This window comes from Pantherophis guttatus, chromosome 3, assembly GCF_059756535.1.
Source record: "Pantherophis guttatus breed Tessera chromosome 3, ASM5975653v1, whole genome shotgun sequence".
Classification (NCBI taxonomy): Eukaryota; Metazoa; Chordata; class Lepidosauria; order Squamata; family Colubridae; genus Pantherophis; species Pantherophis guttatus.
Genome location: NC_142065.1, coordinates 62,030,429 through 62,052,499, shown reverse-complemented (window position 1 = coordinate 62,052,499; position 22,071 = coordinate 62,030,429). Strand labels below are relative to the sequence as shown.

The 22,071-nt window shown below is 37.1% G+C and overlaps 1 protein-coding gene across 8 annotated transcripts in view; it reads right to left on the bottom strand.

Annotated features, from left to right (window-relative positions):
- The window catches only part of ELAVL4 (ELAV like RNA binding protein 4), a 120,451-nt gene that overhangs the window by 77,222 nt on the left and 21,158 nt on the right, over nucleotides 1-22,071 (bottom strand). Inside the window, exon 1 of one of the 8 annotated variants that reach the window (XM_034415055.2) lies at nucleotides 21,581-21,839. The exons of 6 other annotated variants lie outside the window; for them this stretch is intronic. In XM_034415055.2, the coding sequence (XP_034270946.1) occupies nucleotides 21,581-21,589 (9 nt within the window). In that variant the 5' untranslated portion in view covers nucleotides 21,590-21,839. Of the gene's footprint in view, nucleotides 1-20,841; nucleotides 21,190-21,580; nucleotides 21,840-22,071 lie in introns of those variants that run through there. One more of the 8 variants, XM_034415054.3, reaches the window with a different exon arrangement.

Below are 22,071 nucleotides of genomic sequence, written 5' to 3'. Positions count from 1 at the left end.
GTTCTCTCGCCCCTCCTGTTCAACATTTATGTGAAGACGCTGGGTGAGATCATCCGTGGTTTTGGGGTCAGAGTCCACCTGTACGCTGATGATACTCAGCTGTACATCTCCACCCCAGACCACCCCAACGATGCCCTTGATGTGATGTCCCGCTGCCTGAAGGCCGTGCGGGCCTGGATGGGGAGGAACAGGCTCAGACTCAACCCCTCCAAGACCGAGTGGCTGTGGCTTCCGGCGCCCCGATATAGTCAGCAGGTGCCATCGCTGACTATTGGGGGTGAATCTTTGCCCCCCACAGAGAGGGCTCGCAATCTGGGTGTCCTCCTGGACGCACGGCTGTCTTTAGAAGAGCATATGACGGCCGTGGCCAGGGGGACCTTTTATCAGGTTCGCCTGATTCGCCAGTTGCAGCCCTTTCTGGATCGGGACGCCCTGCGCACGGTCACTCACGCCCTTGTCACCTCCCAGCTGGACTATTGTAATGCTCTCTACATGGGGCTCCCCTTGAAGAGCACTCGGAGGCTCCAACTGGTCCAGAATGCGGCTGCGCGGGTGGTTATGGGTGCAACTCGTTGCGCCCACATGACACCCCTCCTGCGCGAGCTGCACTGGCTTCCAGTGGTCTTCTGGGTGCGATTCAAGGTGTTGGTCACCACCTTTAAAGCGCTCCATGGCATAGGACCCGGGTACCTTCGAGACCGACTTCTGCCACCAATAGCCTCCCACCGACCAGTCCGCTCCCACAGAGAGGGTCTCCTCAGGGTGCCATCGACCAAGTTATGTCGGCTGGCGACACCCAGGGGGAGAGCCTTCTCTGTGGGAGCCCCAGCCCTGTGGAATGAACTGCCCCCGGAAATACGTAAGATCTCCGACCTCCGGGTGTTTCGCTGCGCACTAAAGACCCTGTTGTTCCGCCAGGCCGGGCTATTAACATAACGATTTTAAATTGGGGTATTTTAAATTTCTGGGATTTTAATTGGAGCCTAATTATTTAATGATTTTAAATTTTAATTGTTGTTTTGTTTTGTGTTTTTAATAGGCTGTACACCGCCCTGAGTCCTTCGGGAGAAGGGCGGTATAGAAATAAAATTATTATTATTATTATTATTATTATTATTATTATTATTATTATTATTATTATTATTATTATTATTATTAATATTTTCTTGGTATGCTGTTAGTTATTGATCTGTATTTTAGTAATTTATGAAAAGCTCGACCAATATTGTGTTAGAGAATAAATGAACAAATAGCATTTTAAAAGCCTATTTCTAAACTGGGCCAGTATTCACAAAATTTTGTAGAAGCTATCAAGAATCTAAACACACACATTTTAAAGAATAGAATTGTCAGACTACAATGTCAACTACAGTTTTTATTACACCACCTAAATGGCACAATTACCTTTGCTATTATTTATTTAATCATGATTTCAAAATGAAAGGGGAAATGAAGTTTAAGAACAGTTTTGCCCACAGCTAAATCCAATCTCTCCCAAATATTACATTTTATATAATAAACTGCTTTGCAAAAGTGCACCTTTTCCATTCCCCACCTCAAATTCAAGACAAGAATTCTTTATATGTGAAAGCACTTTTTGGATGAAAACAATCCAATATTAATATAAATTATTTTCATGTTCTAATTTTTGAGTAACAAAATGTTAGTTTTAGTTGTAACCTAGGGTTCAGTACATAATGTCAGAATTTTAAAAACTAGCACCACAGATTTATATTACTGTGAACCATTAACAGTCAATCCAAATATTTAAAGTATAAAGTAGGAATAATGAAAATGCTTATTTCTGCTTATATCAATAATATTATATTAATGTTAATAATATGATATATTATTAATAATAATATAATATCATCTAATTCTAAAAAGCACTCCTTAAATGTCATTTTGTGAGTAGGCAGCCAAATCAATCAATGAATCAACAAAATTAAAACAGAATATCAGAGATTATTCTGGTGACAACATTTTATTCAAGTTAAAGCTTTCACACACTTCTTTAAAGAAAAGGTCCACATTCAAATGTATTGTAATATTTTTAGTGTGCTATGGAAAAGACGTAAAATGGAAAAAATATCCTTTCTCCAGGAAGGCGTTTTATTTCTACACATAGCAATCATTTTAATACACAAGGACAATGGTGGAACCAGGAGCATACTAACATGCAAATTATGTTTGTCAGAATAAATACAGTATATCCTCAACTAATAAAGGTTCAACATACAATCCAAATTCAAATTTTCCACTGAGCAGTAACAGCCATTACCTGCATTAAACTCAACATCTGGCATGAGATAATGTGCCCTCAAAGAAAAGTAACAAAATGCAACATAACCTATTGTAAATGCAAGCTAGAGTTGACAGGAAGATCACTCATAGGCCCTACTGCTATTTTACCATTTCAAAAGAAACTATGGGAATGAGAACATCTGTTCAGAAGAAGATAACATCTGAACAAAGGTTAAGATGCTTTGCATATATATAGTACCAAATTCAATCTTAAACATCTTTACACAGCATTGAGAAACTCTGCTTATAACCAATACAGATGATAATGAATGTCTGATTAATGGTCTGATTTGATATAAAGCAGTCTCATTTTTAAGCAGGTATTGCTTATAAAATGGTATACCTGACAAGCACAGATATATAGATATCAGGAATGTGCAAATTTTTTGAGAGATGGAAACATCTCTTTTGGAACAAATGGGAGCAAATACAATGCTCATTTTGTAACCACATCTTTTTAAATCTCACATCCCTGCTTTGAAAACTACTACTGGGTGTCTCCATCTGCATATCCTTGCCCAGACTTGTTTACTTTGCCTCGTTATCAAATCAAAATGAATGTGGAAGCACTTAATACTTAGACTAACAGGAAGAATATATGAACATGGAAAAGGAATGGCTCCTTTTTGCAGTGATTCCTGTAGGCTCTGAAGCACATTTTTGAAAGATTTGCACAGCCCTAGTACATGCATACTGTGTTTTCCCAAAAATATGACATGTCCCAAAAATAAGGCTAAGCCTGATTTTTGGGGTGGGCCTAAATATACGCCCTCCCCTGAAAATAAGCCCTAGTGAATGGGTGGGCGTGGCCAGCACAGAAGGCAGCCCTTCCCTTCCCTGGGCACCTCAGGTCTTCTCAGCCCCTTAATCAGATCAGCTGAGCTGCCATTCACAAAACAGCTGATTCATGGGTGCCACTTAGGCCGCCATCTCCAGCAAGCGTGGCTGCTTTTGCAGCCAATTGTGGCTGCAAAAGAAGCCAGAGGCCAAGTGATGTGCCCTAAGTGCCTCGCGCCGGCCTTCTGAAGGGTACTGTAGCAGCAGCTATTCAAAAAAATGTTACCCTTATTTTGTCCCGACCCACATGGCCCAGTGACCCCAATGGGCAACGTGGCTCGGGATGAAATAAGGGTAAAAAAAATTGTGGATAGCTGCTGTTACAGTTCCCTTCGGAAGGCAAGCATGAGGCACGAGTCTCCTGTTGCAGAAGTGGCTGCGCTTGAGGAGTGCTTTTGGAAGAGAAGGCAAAGGGGAAGTGATCAGCTTCGCATCGCCCCTTGCCCTCAGTCCCCCTTTGGCTCTCCAAGGATCTCTCTCAGAACCAAGCTCTGGCAGAGTTCAAGCAGAGAAGTAGCCTGCAGGCTTTCAGGAGCAAAGTTGAGGCTGAGAGGCGCCAGGGCGGGGGGAAGTCCAGTGCCGCCCCAGCGCTCTTCTTTCCTTGGAAATGGAGTCTTGGGAGGGGGAAAAGGATCCCCAGGCAGGGTGGGTATGTTGATATGTATATAAAAAGCACAAAGCAAGGAAGCCAGCAGCCGCAGATTAAGGAGCTTTGTGAAATGTCATGCCTACACGCAAAGTTTGGCGAGGGAGGGGGAAGAGATACTTCCCTCTCTCGGCAGTGTTTTGGTTGAAAATATTTGAGAATCAGACCAGAGAGAAGGAGGAAGGAGCTCTGCGAGGAGACATTGCTGCCTGTAGAGACACAGACAAAGAAGAACCAAGTTCAATGAAGATGCTCGGTCTCCAGACAGCCCACAAGACACTCACCCCTGGGGATGAATCAGACGCTTCGCTGGAGAAACCGCCCCACGCCAGCCCAGGCTTCCTAAATCTCTCGCTCCCCAGATCATCCCCCTCCCCTCACAAAGAAAGCACAACTCTACGCAAACGCCACCTCCAGCCACCTCTTTGTCCTGGTGAAACTCCTCTTTGAAAGGACGATCTGCAGGTGGGGGGGGGAGAGATTTTCTGCACATTGGCAGCAGCGTCTCCTCGCAGGGCTTCTTCCGATGTCCCAGGTGCGAAGCAACCTCCCTTAAAGGAAGGCATGGAAATCCATACACCTTGGCCACCTCCCTGCCCCGTCTGCCCGCAAATCAGAGAAGGGCGCTCAGATGGAGGGGCCCCGTGGTGTTCTAGGCCAACTGAAGACTCGGCAAAGGCGGCTGGCTCGGCCGACCTCTTCTCTACTTCCAGTGGCTTCCAGCCGGGGTTTAGAAGCCACAGAGGCAGAGTTTGGAGGAAAAGAAAGAAAGACTTCTGCTGCTTCTGCTTTTGGCTGCATGCAAGGAAAGCAACAGAAGAAGCAGAAGTCTTTCTTTCTCTCCCCCAAACTGGGCCTCTGTGGCTTCCAAACCCCAGCTGAGTGGAAAAGAGGCCGGTCGGCCCAGCCACCTGCTGCTGAGTATTCCGGCCAGTTGACCTAGAACACTGCAGGGCCCCTCCATCTGAGCGCCCTTCTCTGATTTGCGGGCAGACAGGGCAGAGAGGTGGCGAAGGTCGAAAGGAGCTGCAGCCTCGCATGGGGAGTCGCGCAGCAAGGGCAGCGGCCACTCTGGGAGTGCACTTCCCGCTCTATGGTGACGGTCACTGGAGGCGGCCTGAGAACGGCGCCTCCACGGCACCTGGAGTCCCTCGCCGACCCTTTTCCTGTGAGCTCCTCAAGGACCTGGTGCTCACCAGCTTTGCCCACATCGATGTGGTGATGCCTGGGAGTCGCGCAAGTAGGGTGGGACAGGCATTCATGCGGCTTAGCGCCTTCAGACCACTTGCATTCCACCCCCCGGGGGGGGCACAGCAGGGCAACACAGCAGCAGCCAGGGCCACGCTCACCGCCTCCTGCACCTCCAAAATAATAACTCCCCTCCCAAAAAATAAGGCCAAGCCCTTATTTTGGGGGGATTCAAAAATATAAGACAGGGTCTTAATTTTGGGGAAACAAGGTATTTATATGTTATACACCTCTCGACCCATTTTTTTTTTATTATAAGTTTAGCTGAAAAAGGCAATATAGATCAATTTTACCTCCGTTGAACCTGTTTCAAGTATATTTTGTATATTTATGCTTTCTTTGGCCTAGGCATCCTAGGGCCTTGAGAAAATAGTCACAGAATTAATCAAAACTGGAAAATTTGCCCTTAAGATTTTAACAGAAATATTCATGTGTATGATGTGTTTACTATTTTAAAAGGGATAACCTTGCAACTATTACTGAAGTCTGAAAAATGTAAGCTTGAACTTGACAGAACCATCAAGCATGTGGGAACTGGAATACAAATTTTAAATGTTCTGATTATCTGTACATGTGCTGTATATTTTTCTATGACCCTCAATAGATAAAAACACATGGAATTTTTTTCCCACCAAGATGCCATTCAAAAGGAAAATATTAAGAAATTGTTAATGAGCGTTTTATATGTCAAATTTACTCTAAAGTAGACTCAATGCTCCTGCATGCATTCTTTTGTTGGGCTTCATTAACTCTTTATACCATAGTATTTGCATGTAAGAGTTACAATTTTTCTATTTTTAAAAGAAAAATAAGGGCAATTGTATTAGGCAATTTTGAGGTCGTCATTGAATTTCTTAGCAGTTTTAGGCTTTGTCATAAACCACATGGAACATAATCAGGAACACCTATGAGCAATAAAGTTCATTTTCACAGATATCATTGTTTTATTAGTTATTATGTCTGGTTCACAAAATACTTCAGTACTTAAACTGAAGACAATTATGTTTTTAAAACATCTATAGACTACATTATATTCTACTTTGATGTTTGCATGTTTTGTTAACTGCTTCTGTCTCATGAAATATTCTTCAAAATCAACTTCAATTAAGAAGTAAATAACCTTAACTATACCACTGCTTTTAAATTCATGATTTCAGATATTTTCTTTAAACTGTTCAACCGACAGCTAAGAAACAATGGCCTATGCTTATAAAATTACTTATGCAATATGCCATGAAGGACATTAAAGACATGTTTCATTTAAATAATCTGAAAGAACATTTTCAAAAGCAAAAATGGCATTCAAATGTGATAGCAAATATGGTATATATCATAGCAGCAGATATATTTTGCAATATAGATCAATATAAATCAGATTTCAGACATTTCAGGATTTAAGTACACAAATAGGTGTATTTCCAATACAAATATAGAAAATATTATTCCTTAAGATGGAAGCTGTAGATGCTCTCAGTTTGGGAGCTGAGACAAGTAGGACCCCAGAAGAAGAGCTTCTTGGAGGCTGGCCCAGCCCTCTTGAATAATCTCCCCGAGATCCACATGGCTATACCCACAGACACATACCTTTTTAATTTCTTGATTTATTTTATTTAAAATGTTGTATTGCTAAACTCTCACTTGCAGCCCACAAGTCAATCTTATCAACCTCACCCTATCCCAGTGGTTTTTTTTGGGGTGGGGGGTGGGGGGGGGAAGTAGGCCTTGAGTGCCTTTCAGAAGTTAGTGAGATGGGCGGTACATAAATACAATAAAATAATAAACAAATAAATAAAGGGTAGGGGCCTGCCAAATTTCAGAGGGAAGATGGTTCTATGGGGCATGGAAAAGTCACACATTCTAGATCCCATAAGATTGCAACATTTAAGGGAGGGATCTAGGACCACTAGATCTGGTGCTATCTGATCCAGTAGAGCAGGCAGATGTCCTTAGGGAGAAGTTATCCCATAGATAACCTGACCTGTTGTAGCTCATGCAACAGGGATATAATACCAGTAATCCTAGGGACACACATCACTGTGCACAAATTTTTTTCAAAGGCAGGCAGATACAGATGCATTGCAGTAATGCAAAGAGGATGTTTAGGAAAGCTACAAGACTTGGCTGCATACCTTATACTAGTGTGGCCATTTTAATACTGTTTTAGTTTAAATTTTAATATTAATTTTAACACAGAGATTTTAATACTTTGAATCATGTTTGAATATGCCATGTTTGTGAACTTCCCAGAGTTTTGATTATTTGGCAATAAGTAAATGCTGGACATAATAACATTGCGCTTTAAATGCAGTTTCTTGACGTAAAAACAGTGGTGACCTAAATTATGATATCTGGTTTTATCAAATTCACTTGACTGGACTGCAGCTTTTCTAAAATTAACATTCTTCATTCAATCCTGATTTGAGAAGATACAGTAAGATTAGCATCAAATCTTTTTGCAAACTATGAGCAAACAAGATCTGTGTATCCCCATGCTTTTGAAATAATGTTTTAGTTAGGTTTAAAAAATGAAAGTTGCTTATCTTTTCATGTCTCAGTTTCAACATATGTATGTTTTTTGAGAAAATTTCAAGAGACGACACAAAATACAGACAAAAGCTACTATTTTTAGACAACAAGAAGCTAAACACAATTATTTCCTTGCAACAGGTAAAGCCTTACAAAACAAACCCTTCTCTTCCAACCTTATTTCATATATAGTGTAAAACAGTTTGGGGATCTTCAAGCCTGATGAGTTAATAAGAATATAAATCTGTCACTTTATAACAACCTCCAAAACCTACCCCCCCCCAATATGAAATTTTACTGTGATGTTTTTTGTAACTGCATAGGACTTTCCTATAGTTACAGATTTTTTAAAGTACAAATAGGCGTACGGTTCATATAACTCTCAAAAAATTCTTGTTAACTCTTCAAAATAATGGTAAATTAAGCAAAATGGGAGGAAAAAGCCTCAAAGTAAGGGAAAAACACTGAACTTCTGTGTCCTCTACCCTCTTTCGTCCCTTTTCTCCACTTACATTCTTTAAAACTACAAGGTCCAGATCAGGGAAAGGCTATTCTCTAAAGGCTAAACTTATGAGAATATGCCTAAGCGGTAGGGAAACATAAAACATTACGAAATACTGCAATACTTAATTTGTGTATGTATGGTCAAATTAATATAATGCAAATGTTGTTTTATAATAACATTAGTATTATCACCCCTAAAGCAATCACAGGATATACATGGTGAATAATATAGCATTTGCCTGCAAGCAAGAACTGGTGGGACCACAAAATATACAAAAGTAATAGAAAATGAAAAAGCCGAAGTGCTCTGGGAGTTTAGAATTCAAATAGACAAATACCTGCCACATAATATCCCAGCTTTAACAACTCTCAATAAGAAAGACAAAAAAAATAATAATCTGGATAGTGGATACGGCAGTACTAGGGACAGCAGAAAAGAGAAAGAGAAAAACACAAACTATAAAGACCTGCAAATAGAATGACTTTAGCAAAAGAAATCAAAGATAGTAATAGGTGTCTTGGGTGCAGTTTCAAAACATCTGAAGCACCACTTGAATACCATTGGCATTGACAAATCACCATCAGTCAATTGCAAAAGTCAGCTTTATTTGGAGGAGGTTACATTCTGTGATGATATCGTTAACACTATCAAGCAACATCTGCCTATGCCAGGATTCAACAGATGGATGAAAGTGTCAAATCCAATTTATACATTTGACTGACTGTGACCAACCGCAATAATAATAATTTTAAGTATTATAATAACAATTTCTAGCATTGTTCTGGCAACTATGATCTCCCTTTGGAAGAAAGATAACCTAACTATATTTACTGAATAAAACAATGGGCATACAGCTAGACAAATAACTGGATTTGGATTAATGACATTAGAATACTATGAACTAGATGAAAACCATATTATAGTAACCAAACAGAAAAACAACAAACAGTGTTTCAAAAAGCCCCAAATAAATATAGCTATAATATCAAAAAAACAGAAATGAAGATGAAACAATTATTACAACTCTCTTTTACACAAAGGGTTACACAAAATTGGGGCAATAGGATTATTGAAATCTAAGGCTATCCTGCCCAGCCATACCACTCTCTTCAGTGCTAAGGTTGGGCTCTTCCAATTTCTTCTTCATAAATCATTGGTCTTTCAATATCCGAATCCTTCTCCCAAGGTCAGAGCCTACCTATCAACCAGACCCTCAGATATTTCATGAAAGTGATAACATTTTATTGCTTCATAAAAACTAGGTTATTTTTGTAACCAGGAAATAAAGAGACATATCCTGCACAGAGAGAAAATTCTGAACTACAGAGACATCATAAGGAGAATAAAGGTACACAGTGTCCAAGCTATGGTTTCTAAATGTAACATACTGGGTATGAATACTGGACATCAGTAAGTAAGAAGGAAAAAAAAATATGCCCCTCAAGAAAATTGTTAAGAATACACTGGGTTGCAAGAAGAACAAACTATTCAATATCTGATGAAGTAATACCTACTTACTCCTAATTCTAGGAGTAATACTCCTAGAAATACTAATAATTTGGACATTAAATAGCAAAGACCAAGAACAATTGGAGTGGATCCTATGCTTGGAAAAATAGAAAATAATTTAAAAAGGGGTTGTAATTTCCAAACACTATCTCTGATGACACAAAAACAAGTATATATAGAACTCAAGAAAATAATGATGGACATACTATCCTGGCAAAGTGATGCTCATTGTGTCACTCATAATACAACACCCAACACCTAATGAATATCATAACAAACCCTACCTGGTCTCACATTGACATGGGAATGTGATTCCATTCTTGTGTTAACTCAAGTTAACTTAACAACACTTAACAAGAGTCAAAATAAAAGTTTTGCAATATCAGAACAGAGGAAAATCTATAAAGTATAATAGAGAAACCAACTGGAGAGGTAAGAATGCAAAAGAATACAACAATCGATAATAAACATTTGTTGATTAAGAAGATCCTAACTCCACCTAAGATTGTCTATAGAGATTCTTAGTCATCCAGGTCCTGGTTGTCCCAAAGGTGCTTTTTTCAAGAGGCAACTGGACTTTCTGGTTTTACTTTGAAGACGTTTCACTTCTCATCCAAGAATTTCTTCAGCTCTGACTGGATGGTTCCATTCCCCACCATTCAGAGCTGAAGAAGCTTCTTGGATGAGAAGTGAAACGTCTTCAAAAACAAACCAGAAAGTCCAGTTGCCTCTTGAAAAAAGCACCTTTGAGTCCACCTAAGATTAAAATAATTTACTTAGAACAGGAAATTATTGCTGACTGTTTAAACAATTAGGTGCTTATTATTTTAGTAAAATACAAAGGTAAAAAAACCCTCTCTACTAGTGACCACTAGAATATTTAAAATTCAATGAAACTTAAGACTTTGAAATGATATTTAAAATAGTGACTGCTCAGATATTTACTGACTCTTACTAATAAGAGTTACAAGAAGTTTCGGCAGTTCTGGCAGGATGGTGTGGGTGATGGAAAGATTTCAAGAATTAAAAGAAAATACCTTTGTGTTTTACAGTATACAAGTTATACCCACATATATTAAAAATATGCAAACACTCAAAGGTGCATAGGCTATAACAGTGGAAATACTTTTCTGCTCATTGTTCCTAGAAATCTCCCATCAGAAAAATCTGCTAGCAAAACAACCAACTAACCAGGAGGTGTTAAATGGTATATGGAAGGAGTTTTTAAAAGGACAGTGAAAGTGAGGAGCCTATCCAAACATTTAACCTTACCTATACTTTCTGTAAAATAAGGATGGTTGGACAATACTAAATAGGAATCGATGCAATCTGTCATTTATACAGAAACCAGAAACCCATTTGGATTTCAGTTGTAAAATGCAAGTCATTTGCTTCCAGGGAAAATGCTAGAAATTTATTTCTCATGCTTGGAACTAACATATTCTGCAGATTCTGAAAGCCATTTCTAGGTGAACTGAAGTGGGCCATTGGGCTGTCTCAAATACACGCCTGTCAGCTCCCTTTACTTTCTCATTCACTTTACATGAGTTCCAGGGTTCTGGGTGGAGCTTCTGCAGATGAAAGAAGTCAAGTACTTATGTTGTCACCTCCAGTTCTTGAACTAAGAAATACTTTCCTCACTTGGAACTTGAGCATGTCAGAACAGGAGACTTTTGTGTCCTATGTCTAAACCCCTTAGTTTTTCCATTTTATCATATCAAGGTGGCTTTGAAGTGCATAGTGTTTTTACAAACCTAACATTGGAATTACAAAGCTAAAAAGGATTCTGCCTGTCTATCTATCTAAATCCTACTCAAGGTGGCAAACATATCCAACACCCCTTCCTCCTCCTGTTTTCCCCACAACAACGACCCTGTGAGGGGTTTGGGCTGAGAGAGAATGACTGACCCATTTGGCTTTCATGGCTAAGGCAGGATTTGGCAGGACTTCAGCTCAGTCTACTGCTTTCTAGTCTGGATTCTTAACCATTAGAGCAAACCGGTACATACATACATACATGGCTAAAAAGTAAGGACTTGAGAAAATAGGTATGAGAGTTAAATTTGCATAGCAAAGCTAATAATCAAACCAAAAGACAATTAGAAATAAAATGAATGCAAGCAGATATAAAGATTCCATAAAAGCAATGCTGAAAAGACTCCTTGTGCATCCACTATACTTTTTCTGCTAAATTTTCTTCTATGGTTCCAGTTCTTCTATGGTTCCAGTTTTGCTACAACTTTTGGTTTGGATCTGACAACTTGGCCCAGTCAAAAAACTTGATATCCTTGCTTCTCTGAAACCCTCCACCTCTGAAACCCCCCACATAACACAAGAAAACAAGAACATTCTATAATTTGTTCTCCACTGAATTCAACCCTAAATTTCACTAGACGTTGCCACCTAGTAGATTATTTCACGATAAAGGCACACTGCTATTATCTAGGCTAGCAATTAAAAAGTCCTATTAGCATAGATCAGTGGTGGGCTTCAAAAAAATTTACTACCGGTTCTGTGGGTGTGGCTTGGTGGGCATGGCAGGGGAAGGATACTGTAAAATCTTCATTCCCTCCCCAATCCAAGGGAAGGTTATTGCAAAATCCCCATTTCCTCCCAATCAGCTGGGACTTGGGAGGCAGAGAATAGATGGGGCCAGTCAGAATTTTTACCATCGGTTCTCCGAACTACTCAAAATTTCTGCTACCAGTTCTCCAGAACTGGTCAGAACCTGCTGAAACCCACCTCTGGCATGAATAGATGTGAACTTTTTAGGAATAGATAAAATTAGTGCATCAGCGTAAAAGCCCTTCTTGATTCTATAGGCCAGTAATGGCGAACCTTTTCCGCACTGAGTGCTGAAAAGGTTGCACGGAAACATCGTGCACATGCATGCTCATCAGGGCCGCACTCTGAAAAAGCCGAACATGTGGGTTCTGGCACGCATGCGCGCCCGACGATCAGCTGGCCGGTACGCATGTGCACATTGGTTTTCAGCACTGCACGCACACGAAGGACAGCTGATCATCGTGTCCGCATGTGTGCCAGAAACCCAGAAGATAAACAGGCAAGGCCGTGTGTGCCAGGCGACATGGCTTCATATGCCACTTTGGACACGTGTGCCATAGGTTCGCCATCATGGCTATAGGCAAAACAACAGTGATATATGGAATAGGTATGGTTTAAACATAGTTTAGCAAACTTCTAAATTTAAGGTCAGAGAACCGAAAGGATTTAGAGGAACAATGAAGCTCTGTAATTGCTACTAACTTTGTCCTTTTCTAGGGACAAAATGCAATAGGTTGCATTTTGCTAAATAGGCAGGTGTTATCTACATGAACGTATAGTTGCATATAAGTAAAAGATTTCACTGATGTAAAATACGTGTTTGTAACAACACAATACATACACAAACACAAAAATAAAAAACATTATAAATATTTACTGATATTGAGGCAAATATTCATATTAGAAATAAAGTCTACCAATATATTTTTCAACGAAAGAAAACTATTGCAAAATAAAGATTAGTAGACAACTGCATATTTTCATTCTTAAGAGCTCCTAAATACCGTATGTACATGAAATTACATATAAACGCTAACAATACTAATTTTAATACTGAAATATTAAAAGTTAAGTTCACATAATCAAAGCAAATACTTAATTATGCGGGAACTGAACAGCTATAAGTTAAAAAGATTAACTTCAGATAAATTGCATGTACATTTTATAGAACTGGAGTATATTGCAAAAATAACTATATATATAGTTTCTTCCTTACTTGAAATTCTGCCCTATCAGGATTTCAGTTAATAAAATACAGAATAACTTCTGTTTAGATAATTGCTGAATTAATGTCAGTGTTATAAAAGGTTATGATGCTGTACACCATAGATAAAAATGGAAAACATGAAAACTAAATTTTTCCTAGGGACTATCAAAAACAACTTCATTAATTTATTGTCCATTTCTCGTTTACACATTTTATTTTAGTAAGAGAGATAAGGACTGTAGCAAGAAAAATGCAGAGAGATTACCACTATTTGCCACTTTCATCAGCTCAAACCTAGTCTATGCATGCAAAAAAAGAGAAGTCACTCTTAAGAGTCATTTTTATTATTTCAGAATATGGGTTAGAACGAGGACATCTCCCTCCCATTGTGGATGCATCCTGCATGTACCTGTGGAATGGCCTAGAACTGGCCTTATACATTGTATACTATTACAGGTAGTTATTGACTTACAACAGTTTGTTTAGTTTGAAGTTATAAAGGCACTGAAAAAAGTGATTTATGACCATTTTTCACATTTGCAACCATTGCACCATCCCCTTGATCACATGATCAAAACCCAGATACTTGACAACTGACTCATATTTATGACAGTTGCAGTATCCTAGGGTCATGTGGGATCCCATTTTGCGACCTTCTGACAAGCAAAGTCAATGGGGAAATCCAGATTTACTTAACAACCGTGTTTCTAAACACGTCGTAAAATGGGGCAAAATTAACAACTTTCTCACTTAGCAACAGAAATTTTGGGCTCAATTGTGGTCATAAAACTGAGGACTGTCTGTATTTTCAGGAAATTCTGTTTTATTTTTCTGTGAAAGAATGCCTATTCCTTCATATTCTTTCACTTGATTTTTGTTGCATACATATGGCAATGTGAGAAATCAAACTGAAACTGTAAAACTGGTTTAAAAAGCCCATAATTTTTCAATAATATATTCATTATGCTGCTAATTCACAATTCATCCATCCACATCTAGCTACATTTGAGTAAGAACAAAGATAGTGAAACCTTAAGTTCTGTCTTCCAGTTCATGAAATATTAAACGTACAAATCATATCTAGGATTAGAAGAAAGGGATATTAAAATATGTTCATTTTTCAGATTTTCAGTTTGATATTATACCATGCTTTTTTAATGTTCAAACTGGATAACCAATCATTAACTATACTTAATTTTTTCAGTATAAGGAGATAATATGCTGGCTTTTTAAAAAAGTATCTTAAATTAATACAGGCAGAACTGTATTATTTTCCTCGATGGTCATAGCTGTTTCAATTAGTACATATATATCAGTACATGAATGGTGTTGATCTGTCCAATAGTGAATTTACACAGAATAGCTGCTCTTGAGAGGAAGAAAAATAAAAAAGGCATTTTCATTTAATAAGTGTCATATGCATCGTTTTTCTAAATATGTACTGCTTAGCATATACCCTTGACATGTATTAGTAAAAAGCTTCTATATTTGTGCAATCAATCATCAAAGATACACAACTGTGAGGTCACATTTATGCACAAGTATAGGCCAAACACGAGACCACTGTAACACAAAAATATGTGTAACCTTAAAGTTGGCTTTATTTTAAGGCTTAGAGCTTTTGAAAACAACTGCTCACACAACCCATGGAAACAAGTACAATACATATAAGTAGAATAATCTTAAAAATTGTAGATAAATTAGAAGTGAATTTTTAATAATTGCTTTTAATTCCTTTGCTGTTATATGATGCTTATAGGTAGAGCCTATATTCCAATCTGTACAACCCCCTCCCCTCATAATTAATAAATCCAATTTTTAATACCACAATGGAAAGTGTAGTTATCTGGTTTCTTTAAATATATAGATTGACAGTTAATTTAAAGCAGCATTGATAGTCACGTAATTCTTTGTACACGCATTTGATTCTTTCACATCACAATTACTAGTGAAAGTAATTCAGTAATTTCATTTTATATGGTTTCACCTTTTTTCTTGGCATTTTACTTTTATATTTCACCTTAGTACAACATTTGATATTTGATCATTTTAAAATAACCTGAACATTGAAACAGATTTTGGAAAAGATTTCTGAAGGTGCCAGTGAGTGTTTTTCTCTAACTCTAGAAGTTAATATTACAGGTCTATGGAGGGGGCGGGGGGGGAATACAGTACTGAAACGTATTTGTTTAAACAATATCTAAACAATATTATCTGTTATGTTTGTGTTTATACACTGTTCTTAATTATCATGACACTTTAGCATTTATAAAATAACATTCATGCTTTCCACAAACGCTAGAAGCGCTATTGTTTGTTTTGAAAAAAATGTTTCTAGAACCATTTATTTTATAATGTATATGAACTGAAATTGTTGGAAAAGTGACACTTTAGAAGCTCACCATTCCTATAATTCAATACATTTGGGTTTTAGCCACAATCAATTAGACCTAGAATAAATTGAGGGTAGGGTGGATGGGATTTGGAGAAATTATAATTTTTATTGTTAGTCTGTAAAAATAGATAAAAATAAAACATTGTACAGAAGATGTGAGAAAGATTTTATCTCCTATTTATCACTTTGAACAGAAGACTGTGACAGCCGGGTTTAGTAAGCCTGATAATGAAAGGTATTTCAATGAATAATTTTCAGACTCAACTCTTAAGATAAACATGCTCTAAAACTTTACAGAAAAAAATTATACAGGGCCAACAGATGTCAAAATCTCTAAGCACAGTGAAGTATTCTGATTGTTAAAGTACAAATGAAGTATCTATTTCATTCAAAGATTTTATAATTTCCTAATACTGGAATATTTTGGACAATATCTGATCACAAAGGAGTAATAAAAGAGACGAGTGTCTAAATGCTATGTTAATTATAAACAATTCTACCTAAGGCACTGCAATTTAAGCTCTCTGGCAACAGGAAATGTTCGACTGGTATCACAGTCCTGCATTAAAACTCAGACTTAAGCGCGCACAAAAAAAGGCTTTGCATGGATTTTCCTTGAAGCCTTACAAATGATTACACAATTTCCATATTTATTTGCATTAACGTCAAAGTACAAAGAACTTCCTCTTTATTATCAAAACTGAAATATCATCTGAAACACTGAACTGTAGTACTGTAATACCAAATTTAATGCTCCTAATTACATAGATATGATGATAAGATAATTTTAAATTAAAATACCTCTTAAACCTGGCCATGGACATCTCATTTGTACATCATAGTAGGGGACTAACCATTGCATTCACCTTACCAACAAAGGAGCACTTCAGGATTATACCTATTTCCTGATCCCAAAAACAGGCAAAGCCAGCTTTGCACAGTGTTTCTAAAACAAACAAACACAAATGAAAAACAAAGAACCTTTAGTTGACCTTATTTCATCAACATTCTCACTGCCTTTTTATCCAATTTAATTTGGACTTTCTTTTTGCTTTTCAACATTTGCCAGCTCTGAGATTACTACCTTATAATAAAAAGTTCAATTAATGGACAGGTATTACCCTCAGTTCCCTCTTTATTTCTTACAGGATCCCATAGGCACAAACTGTGCACTAGTTAAAGCAATCTACCCTAGTTATTAAATAAAATGAACTGCCTTACTTTTAATGAATATAAGGTTGCAGAACCATTCGTTCGAACTGTAATTAATCTGAAATATATCCTTTTGATATATGACATGCCTTTCTTTTTCATAAAAAAGCCAATGCATTTACATTATATATTGTCAAAATGTTTTACAAATCATTGTTTTTATTTCCTCAGGGTATTATTTAAAGGGAAGGGGTAAATAATAATCTTTTAATATAAGAAAAGCAAAAGCTTCACACACATTTCTAACCCAAGTCAAAATTCATTGTTCTCTTTTTTATGGACTAATCAATTTCAGTTCTTTATTTTTATCTTTTATTTTTCCCTAATAGCTAAGTTAATCAATTTGTGCCATAATATATAAATGTATTGTCCCTGATTTCTTTATAGCTAGTGTGACCTATAAAAATCTTTAGCTCCCAAAAGTGTTTTGCAGATTAAAGAAGATAAAATATAAACATGCAATACATTTGAGTATCGCTGGCATGACCAGTGCACATTAAATGAATGCATTTTTTTTAAAAAAAAACTTTTTTCTTATGATAATGTAGGACTGGTACCTTCTAAAAAGTGGTGAAATATATTCATATATATATATATATATATATATATATATATATATATATATATATATATATATGTTAAATTACAGAATTATATTTTATGCAGCTTTGTTTTAAAAGACAAACCAGTGTACTGAGATTTATTTAACTAAATCACAGAAACACAAACGTGCACATATTCACATACATACAGAGGTATGCACACCCCACTCAATCTTCGAATATGTCTGAGAGAAGAGCCGGAGCAGGAGCAGAAGCAGAAGCAGAAGCCGGATAATTTCCTTTCCAAAACATACCGGTCAATTTTACAGGAATTGATCCCATCAATGATTCAGCCTAGCATATTATTTCTAGCAACACTTTTCTCCCCCTAAACCCCAATGACATTGAAAAAAATACTGCATTGCAGTATTTGCCAGTGTATCAGAGGGTATTCTGTCAGATGCCCCAAAGTCAAAGGCGTATAATCACATAGTAAATGCCATACAATAAGGAAACTGAGAGACTCCATGCTAAACATGTATATTTATTAATTCCAAGTACATTCAGCATAGCTCATCCATTATGTTGTTCAATAATGTGAAATGCAAGAATTACCCACTAGTGCCTACATATCAAGTTACTTTATGAGTCAGTCGTCTTGATAACCTAGAACCATAAGCTCTCCACAAGCCAAGCAAAAAGAAGACACAGAGCAACATATGGAGCAACTCCTCACAACAATGATACCACACTAAGTATTTCTAAGTTTGAAAAGCATAATTCAGGGAGACCTCAGTATGAAAAAAGAAATGAAAATTTTTCAGGAGTTATATTTAAGGTACCTGAAGAGTAAAACTATCTAGCAAAGTTCAAGTTTGATTTTCAGAACTATTGCATATGAGGAACTGAATATAACCATGCCATTCCTTTGAAGCTATTTATTAAATATATATTTAAAAATAATTTTCCAATAGAGATTTATTTGTTCTTTAACAAATCTAAAGATTTATCCTTCTTTAGTTTAACAGAGCTCAACAATAGTAAGATACTTACAAAAAATGGGGGGAGGGGCGCATGGGGAGGGGGAGAAATAAACCAAAGAAAGGCTGTTTGCCAAGGAATAAAAGCATCTCTCTATGTAGATGTGCCAATTTCATTAGTTAAGTATAGAACAGTAGGAAGAATGAACCCGTTTATACATCCACAACATACCTTACTATTTACATTTCACCCATTTCAGTTTTTCAATAAATGTCTTAATGCTATAATAATAGTAAATAATTCATTGATTTTATAGAAATTTTCTTCCATCAAGAGACTTCATAGGTTTTTATGTATTGAAAAATCTATTTCTGCATCATAGCTAGAACATATGTGTATTATATTAATTTCTGGACAGCTGAAAATATGAGAGTTTGGGATTAGGATGGTAAAAGAAAAACAAACGCTGCAAACTTTTGCCAATAGATTTAAAAGGGGAAAATAGAGCAAGAAAGAAGCAATACGGAGAATAATAAAACAATAGAACTGCTTGCTGCAACTATTCAAAGATGAATGTAGTGAGGGGAGGTACTGGATAGTTTAAATGCAGTATGAAAATTAGACAAATTAAAATATTTATAGATTACAGAAAAAGATTATCAGAGGTTACAGAATCTCCATAACTTGTCTTTCTTACACAGAAGGCCAATCTCTTCTTCGACAAAAACTGAGGAAGCATTATTCTATAGAACAGATTTAAAACAATGTGAATTTTGCATATTTTACAAATTTTATAGCATTTCTACTTAAGTCCATCTTGCAAGTTTAGGATATACTAAGTCAAAGGTGAAATTTTCCAAGCCTAACCAGTGTGATATAGTTTAGTGATACTTTTAAAATTAAATAGGATAGAAACAGTTTAATAATAAACTGTTCTGTGTATAAATACTGTATAAAAGAAACTATATTTTCCCTTACCCAATAATTCAATTACAAAGTCATGGCATTTCATGCCACATATAAATTACAATATTTTCATACATTTTCTATACTTATGAGTAAGTTTCTCTACTGTTCTGAACTGACATTTAATGAATACTTTGAGAATGAATTTTCAGATCAACTATTCCCATTCAGCATCTCTCTTTATAATGTACTATTTCCTGCCTTCAACGTATATTCGTGCATATAGAATTTATATCAGTAATAAAATGGTTAAACCCCTACCCTTAGAAAAAGAAAGAATGCAGAAAAAGAACAGATACCACATTACAATATGTGCTTGTGTGGGCATATATGTTTGTGTGGGTTATATCTATATATCTGTATAAACCAATTTAAAAAGAGAGAAATTGAATGTTTATTCATATAGAAAAAATAAAGTTGTGGCTGCCACAAAGAACAGCAAAGATAATTGAGGTAGACCCAGAATTTGTTTTTTTCAGTGTTTGCAGTATTCCCACATGATTGCCACCTGCTCCCCCACTCAGCTTCCCCTATCCTCGTTTCCCGGGCAACCTTTCACTGGCTTTTCCTCCAGCTATCGCTTTCAGTTCGGCTGCTCAGTCTAATCTTATTTGTTTTACACCCATCAAAACAAGCAGCTAGACAAAGAAAATCCTACAAGAATAGGCAAAAGACCATAGCTTTGTTTCTGAGTTTATAATAAATATTCGGGGAGGAGGGAAGGGGTACCTGTAAGATATTTAATTTGAACAAAAGTAGGAGGGATGAGTTGAATGTTAATGCTTCTTTCTTCTACTCTTTCCTCCATCCTCATGATTTGCTTCATTCTGCCAAGACTTAAAAGTCTACATTTGATCTAGCCATTTTGCACAATCTATAAGAACAGCAGTAACAGCAAGAAAGGGTGTGGGAGCAAGGGGGAAAAAAATCAGACAGTTTTGGATTTTTTTAAAGCAAAAGAATATGCTAAAAATAGAAATACTACTATCACATTAACGGATTTAACTTCCTTCCACAGAAAAGAAAGCACTCTTGTTTCACAGCAGCCTTAAGATTCTACTGAAACAGTCCATGTAATCATTAGATTCCTGTTCAACTTATCACTTGTGTAGCACAAATGAAGATTAAAGGGCATCATATGCTGAGCATATAGTACAAAGACACCGTGGCTGTCAGCAGCGATCAGCCCAATGCCTGCTTACCAAACGAAGCATTCTATGCCATGACACTCGTCTGTATTTATACAATAGTTGTACATACACATTACATGCCCAGGTGCCCTCATTAAAATCCAAAATAGCCTATAATTTTATTTATAGTTCACAATCTGCTATCCTAAGCAAGCAAATTCACAAGCCCACAAAGCCTCAAAGCAGCGTGTTCCTAGCGTTCACTTACCATTTTCAAGCCATTCCACTCCATCTGTGATCACAAAGATGGACCCTTACAGCCCCTCACCGTGTCAAAAGCAAAAAGAATGTTATGTAAAAGCTGACATTCCTTCTTACAGAACTCCTGCCCAACGATGCAACACATCGGCATATACTAGGCGCTGCTACACATACAAGCCGCCTCCTCTTTTTATGAGGTCATGACAGGAAACTCTTTGAAATACAATATGCAGCATTTATTGAAGCTCCTATAAATCATTATCTTTTTTAAAAAATTACCGTTGTCTACTGCGCAATACACCAAACCAAAACAGTATCTGTTTCAAAGCACTACCTCTCTATATAATTTCTTTTTTGAAGGATTCCATTTTGCATATGTATTAACCGCATGTGAATGTGGGAAATTTTACCACCCCAGCCCCCCCCCCTTCAGCATTTCTGTTGCCCAATGCAATCTTGGGTATATTTAAAGCAAAAATTATAACCAACATTAAATGGTAAAAATACACCGTTATTACCCTTTATTAAAAGCTAGGCAAGTAATTACATATGTGAGGAAAAAAAAAACGGAAAGCTGTGAAATGACAGGAGAAAAGACATTTAACAAGCAAACCAAGGGGAGCAAACTAAACTAATGTGATAACACAGACTGATAAAAACGCAGACTTGTGGAAAGGGATATGTTCTATACACAAATTATGAAAGACTGCTGTAACAAACAAATTTTAAAAACTACTAATACCTACCATAACCATTCTTAATGGCAAATAATGGGTCTTGCAAGGCTTCAATTCCTCTAAAGATCTGATATGGTTTCAGGGAATTAAATGCTTTATTGTATCTTTTTTTTAAAAATCCACAAAATATACAGGGCAGATGTATGATGCAGCAAAAAGAAGAAAACCCAAACCCAAGCACTGTGCCTCAAGCCCCCTGAATTTAGAATGTAGATAGCAACTGAATAGAGCCTTGATGAAATTGGCTAGCAGCTTCTTCTTTTTACATCCATTTATGGGACCATCTGTCAGCTGAAAGCGAGATGCGATTGGCTAGGGAAACTAAAGGAGGCGTTGCAACATCAGGTGCTATTGAAATTAGCTACTGCCAGATTGACAATGTTAATGATTTGGTGACCTCTACAACAACAGAGACCAGATTTCTGAACTGCAGCTTGTGTCTAGTAATTAAGGGACAGTTGAAGAACATTACAAATGCATGGATTTTGCCCACCCCTCCC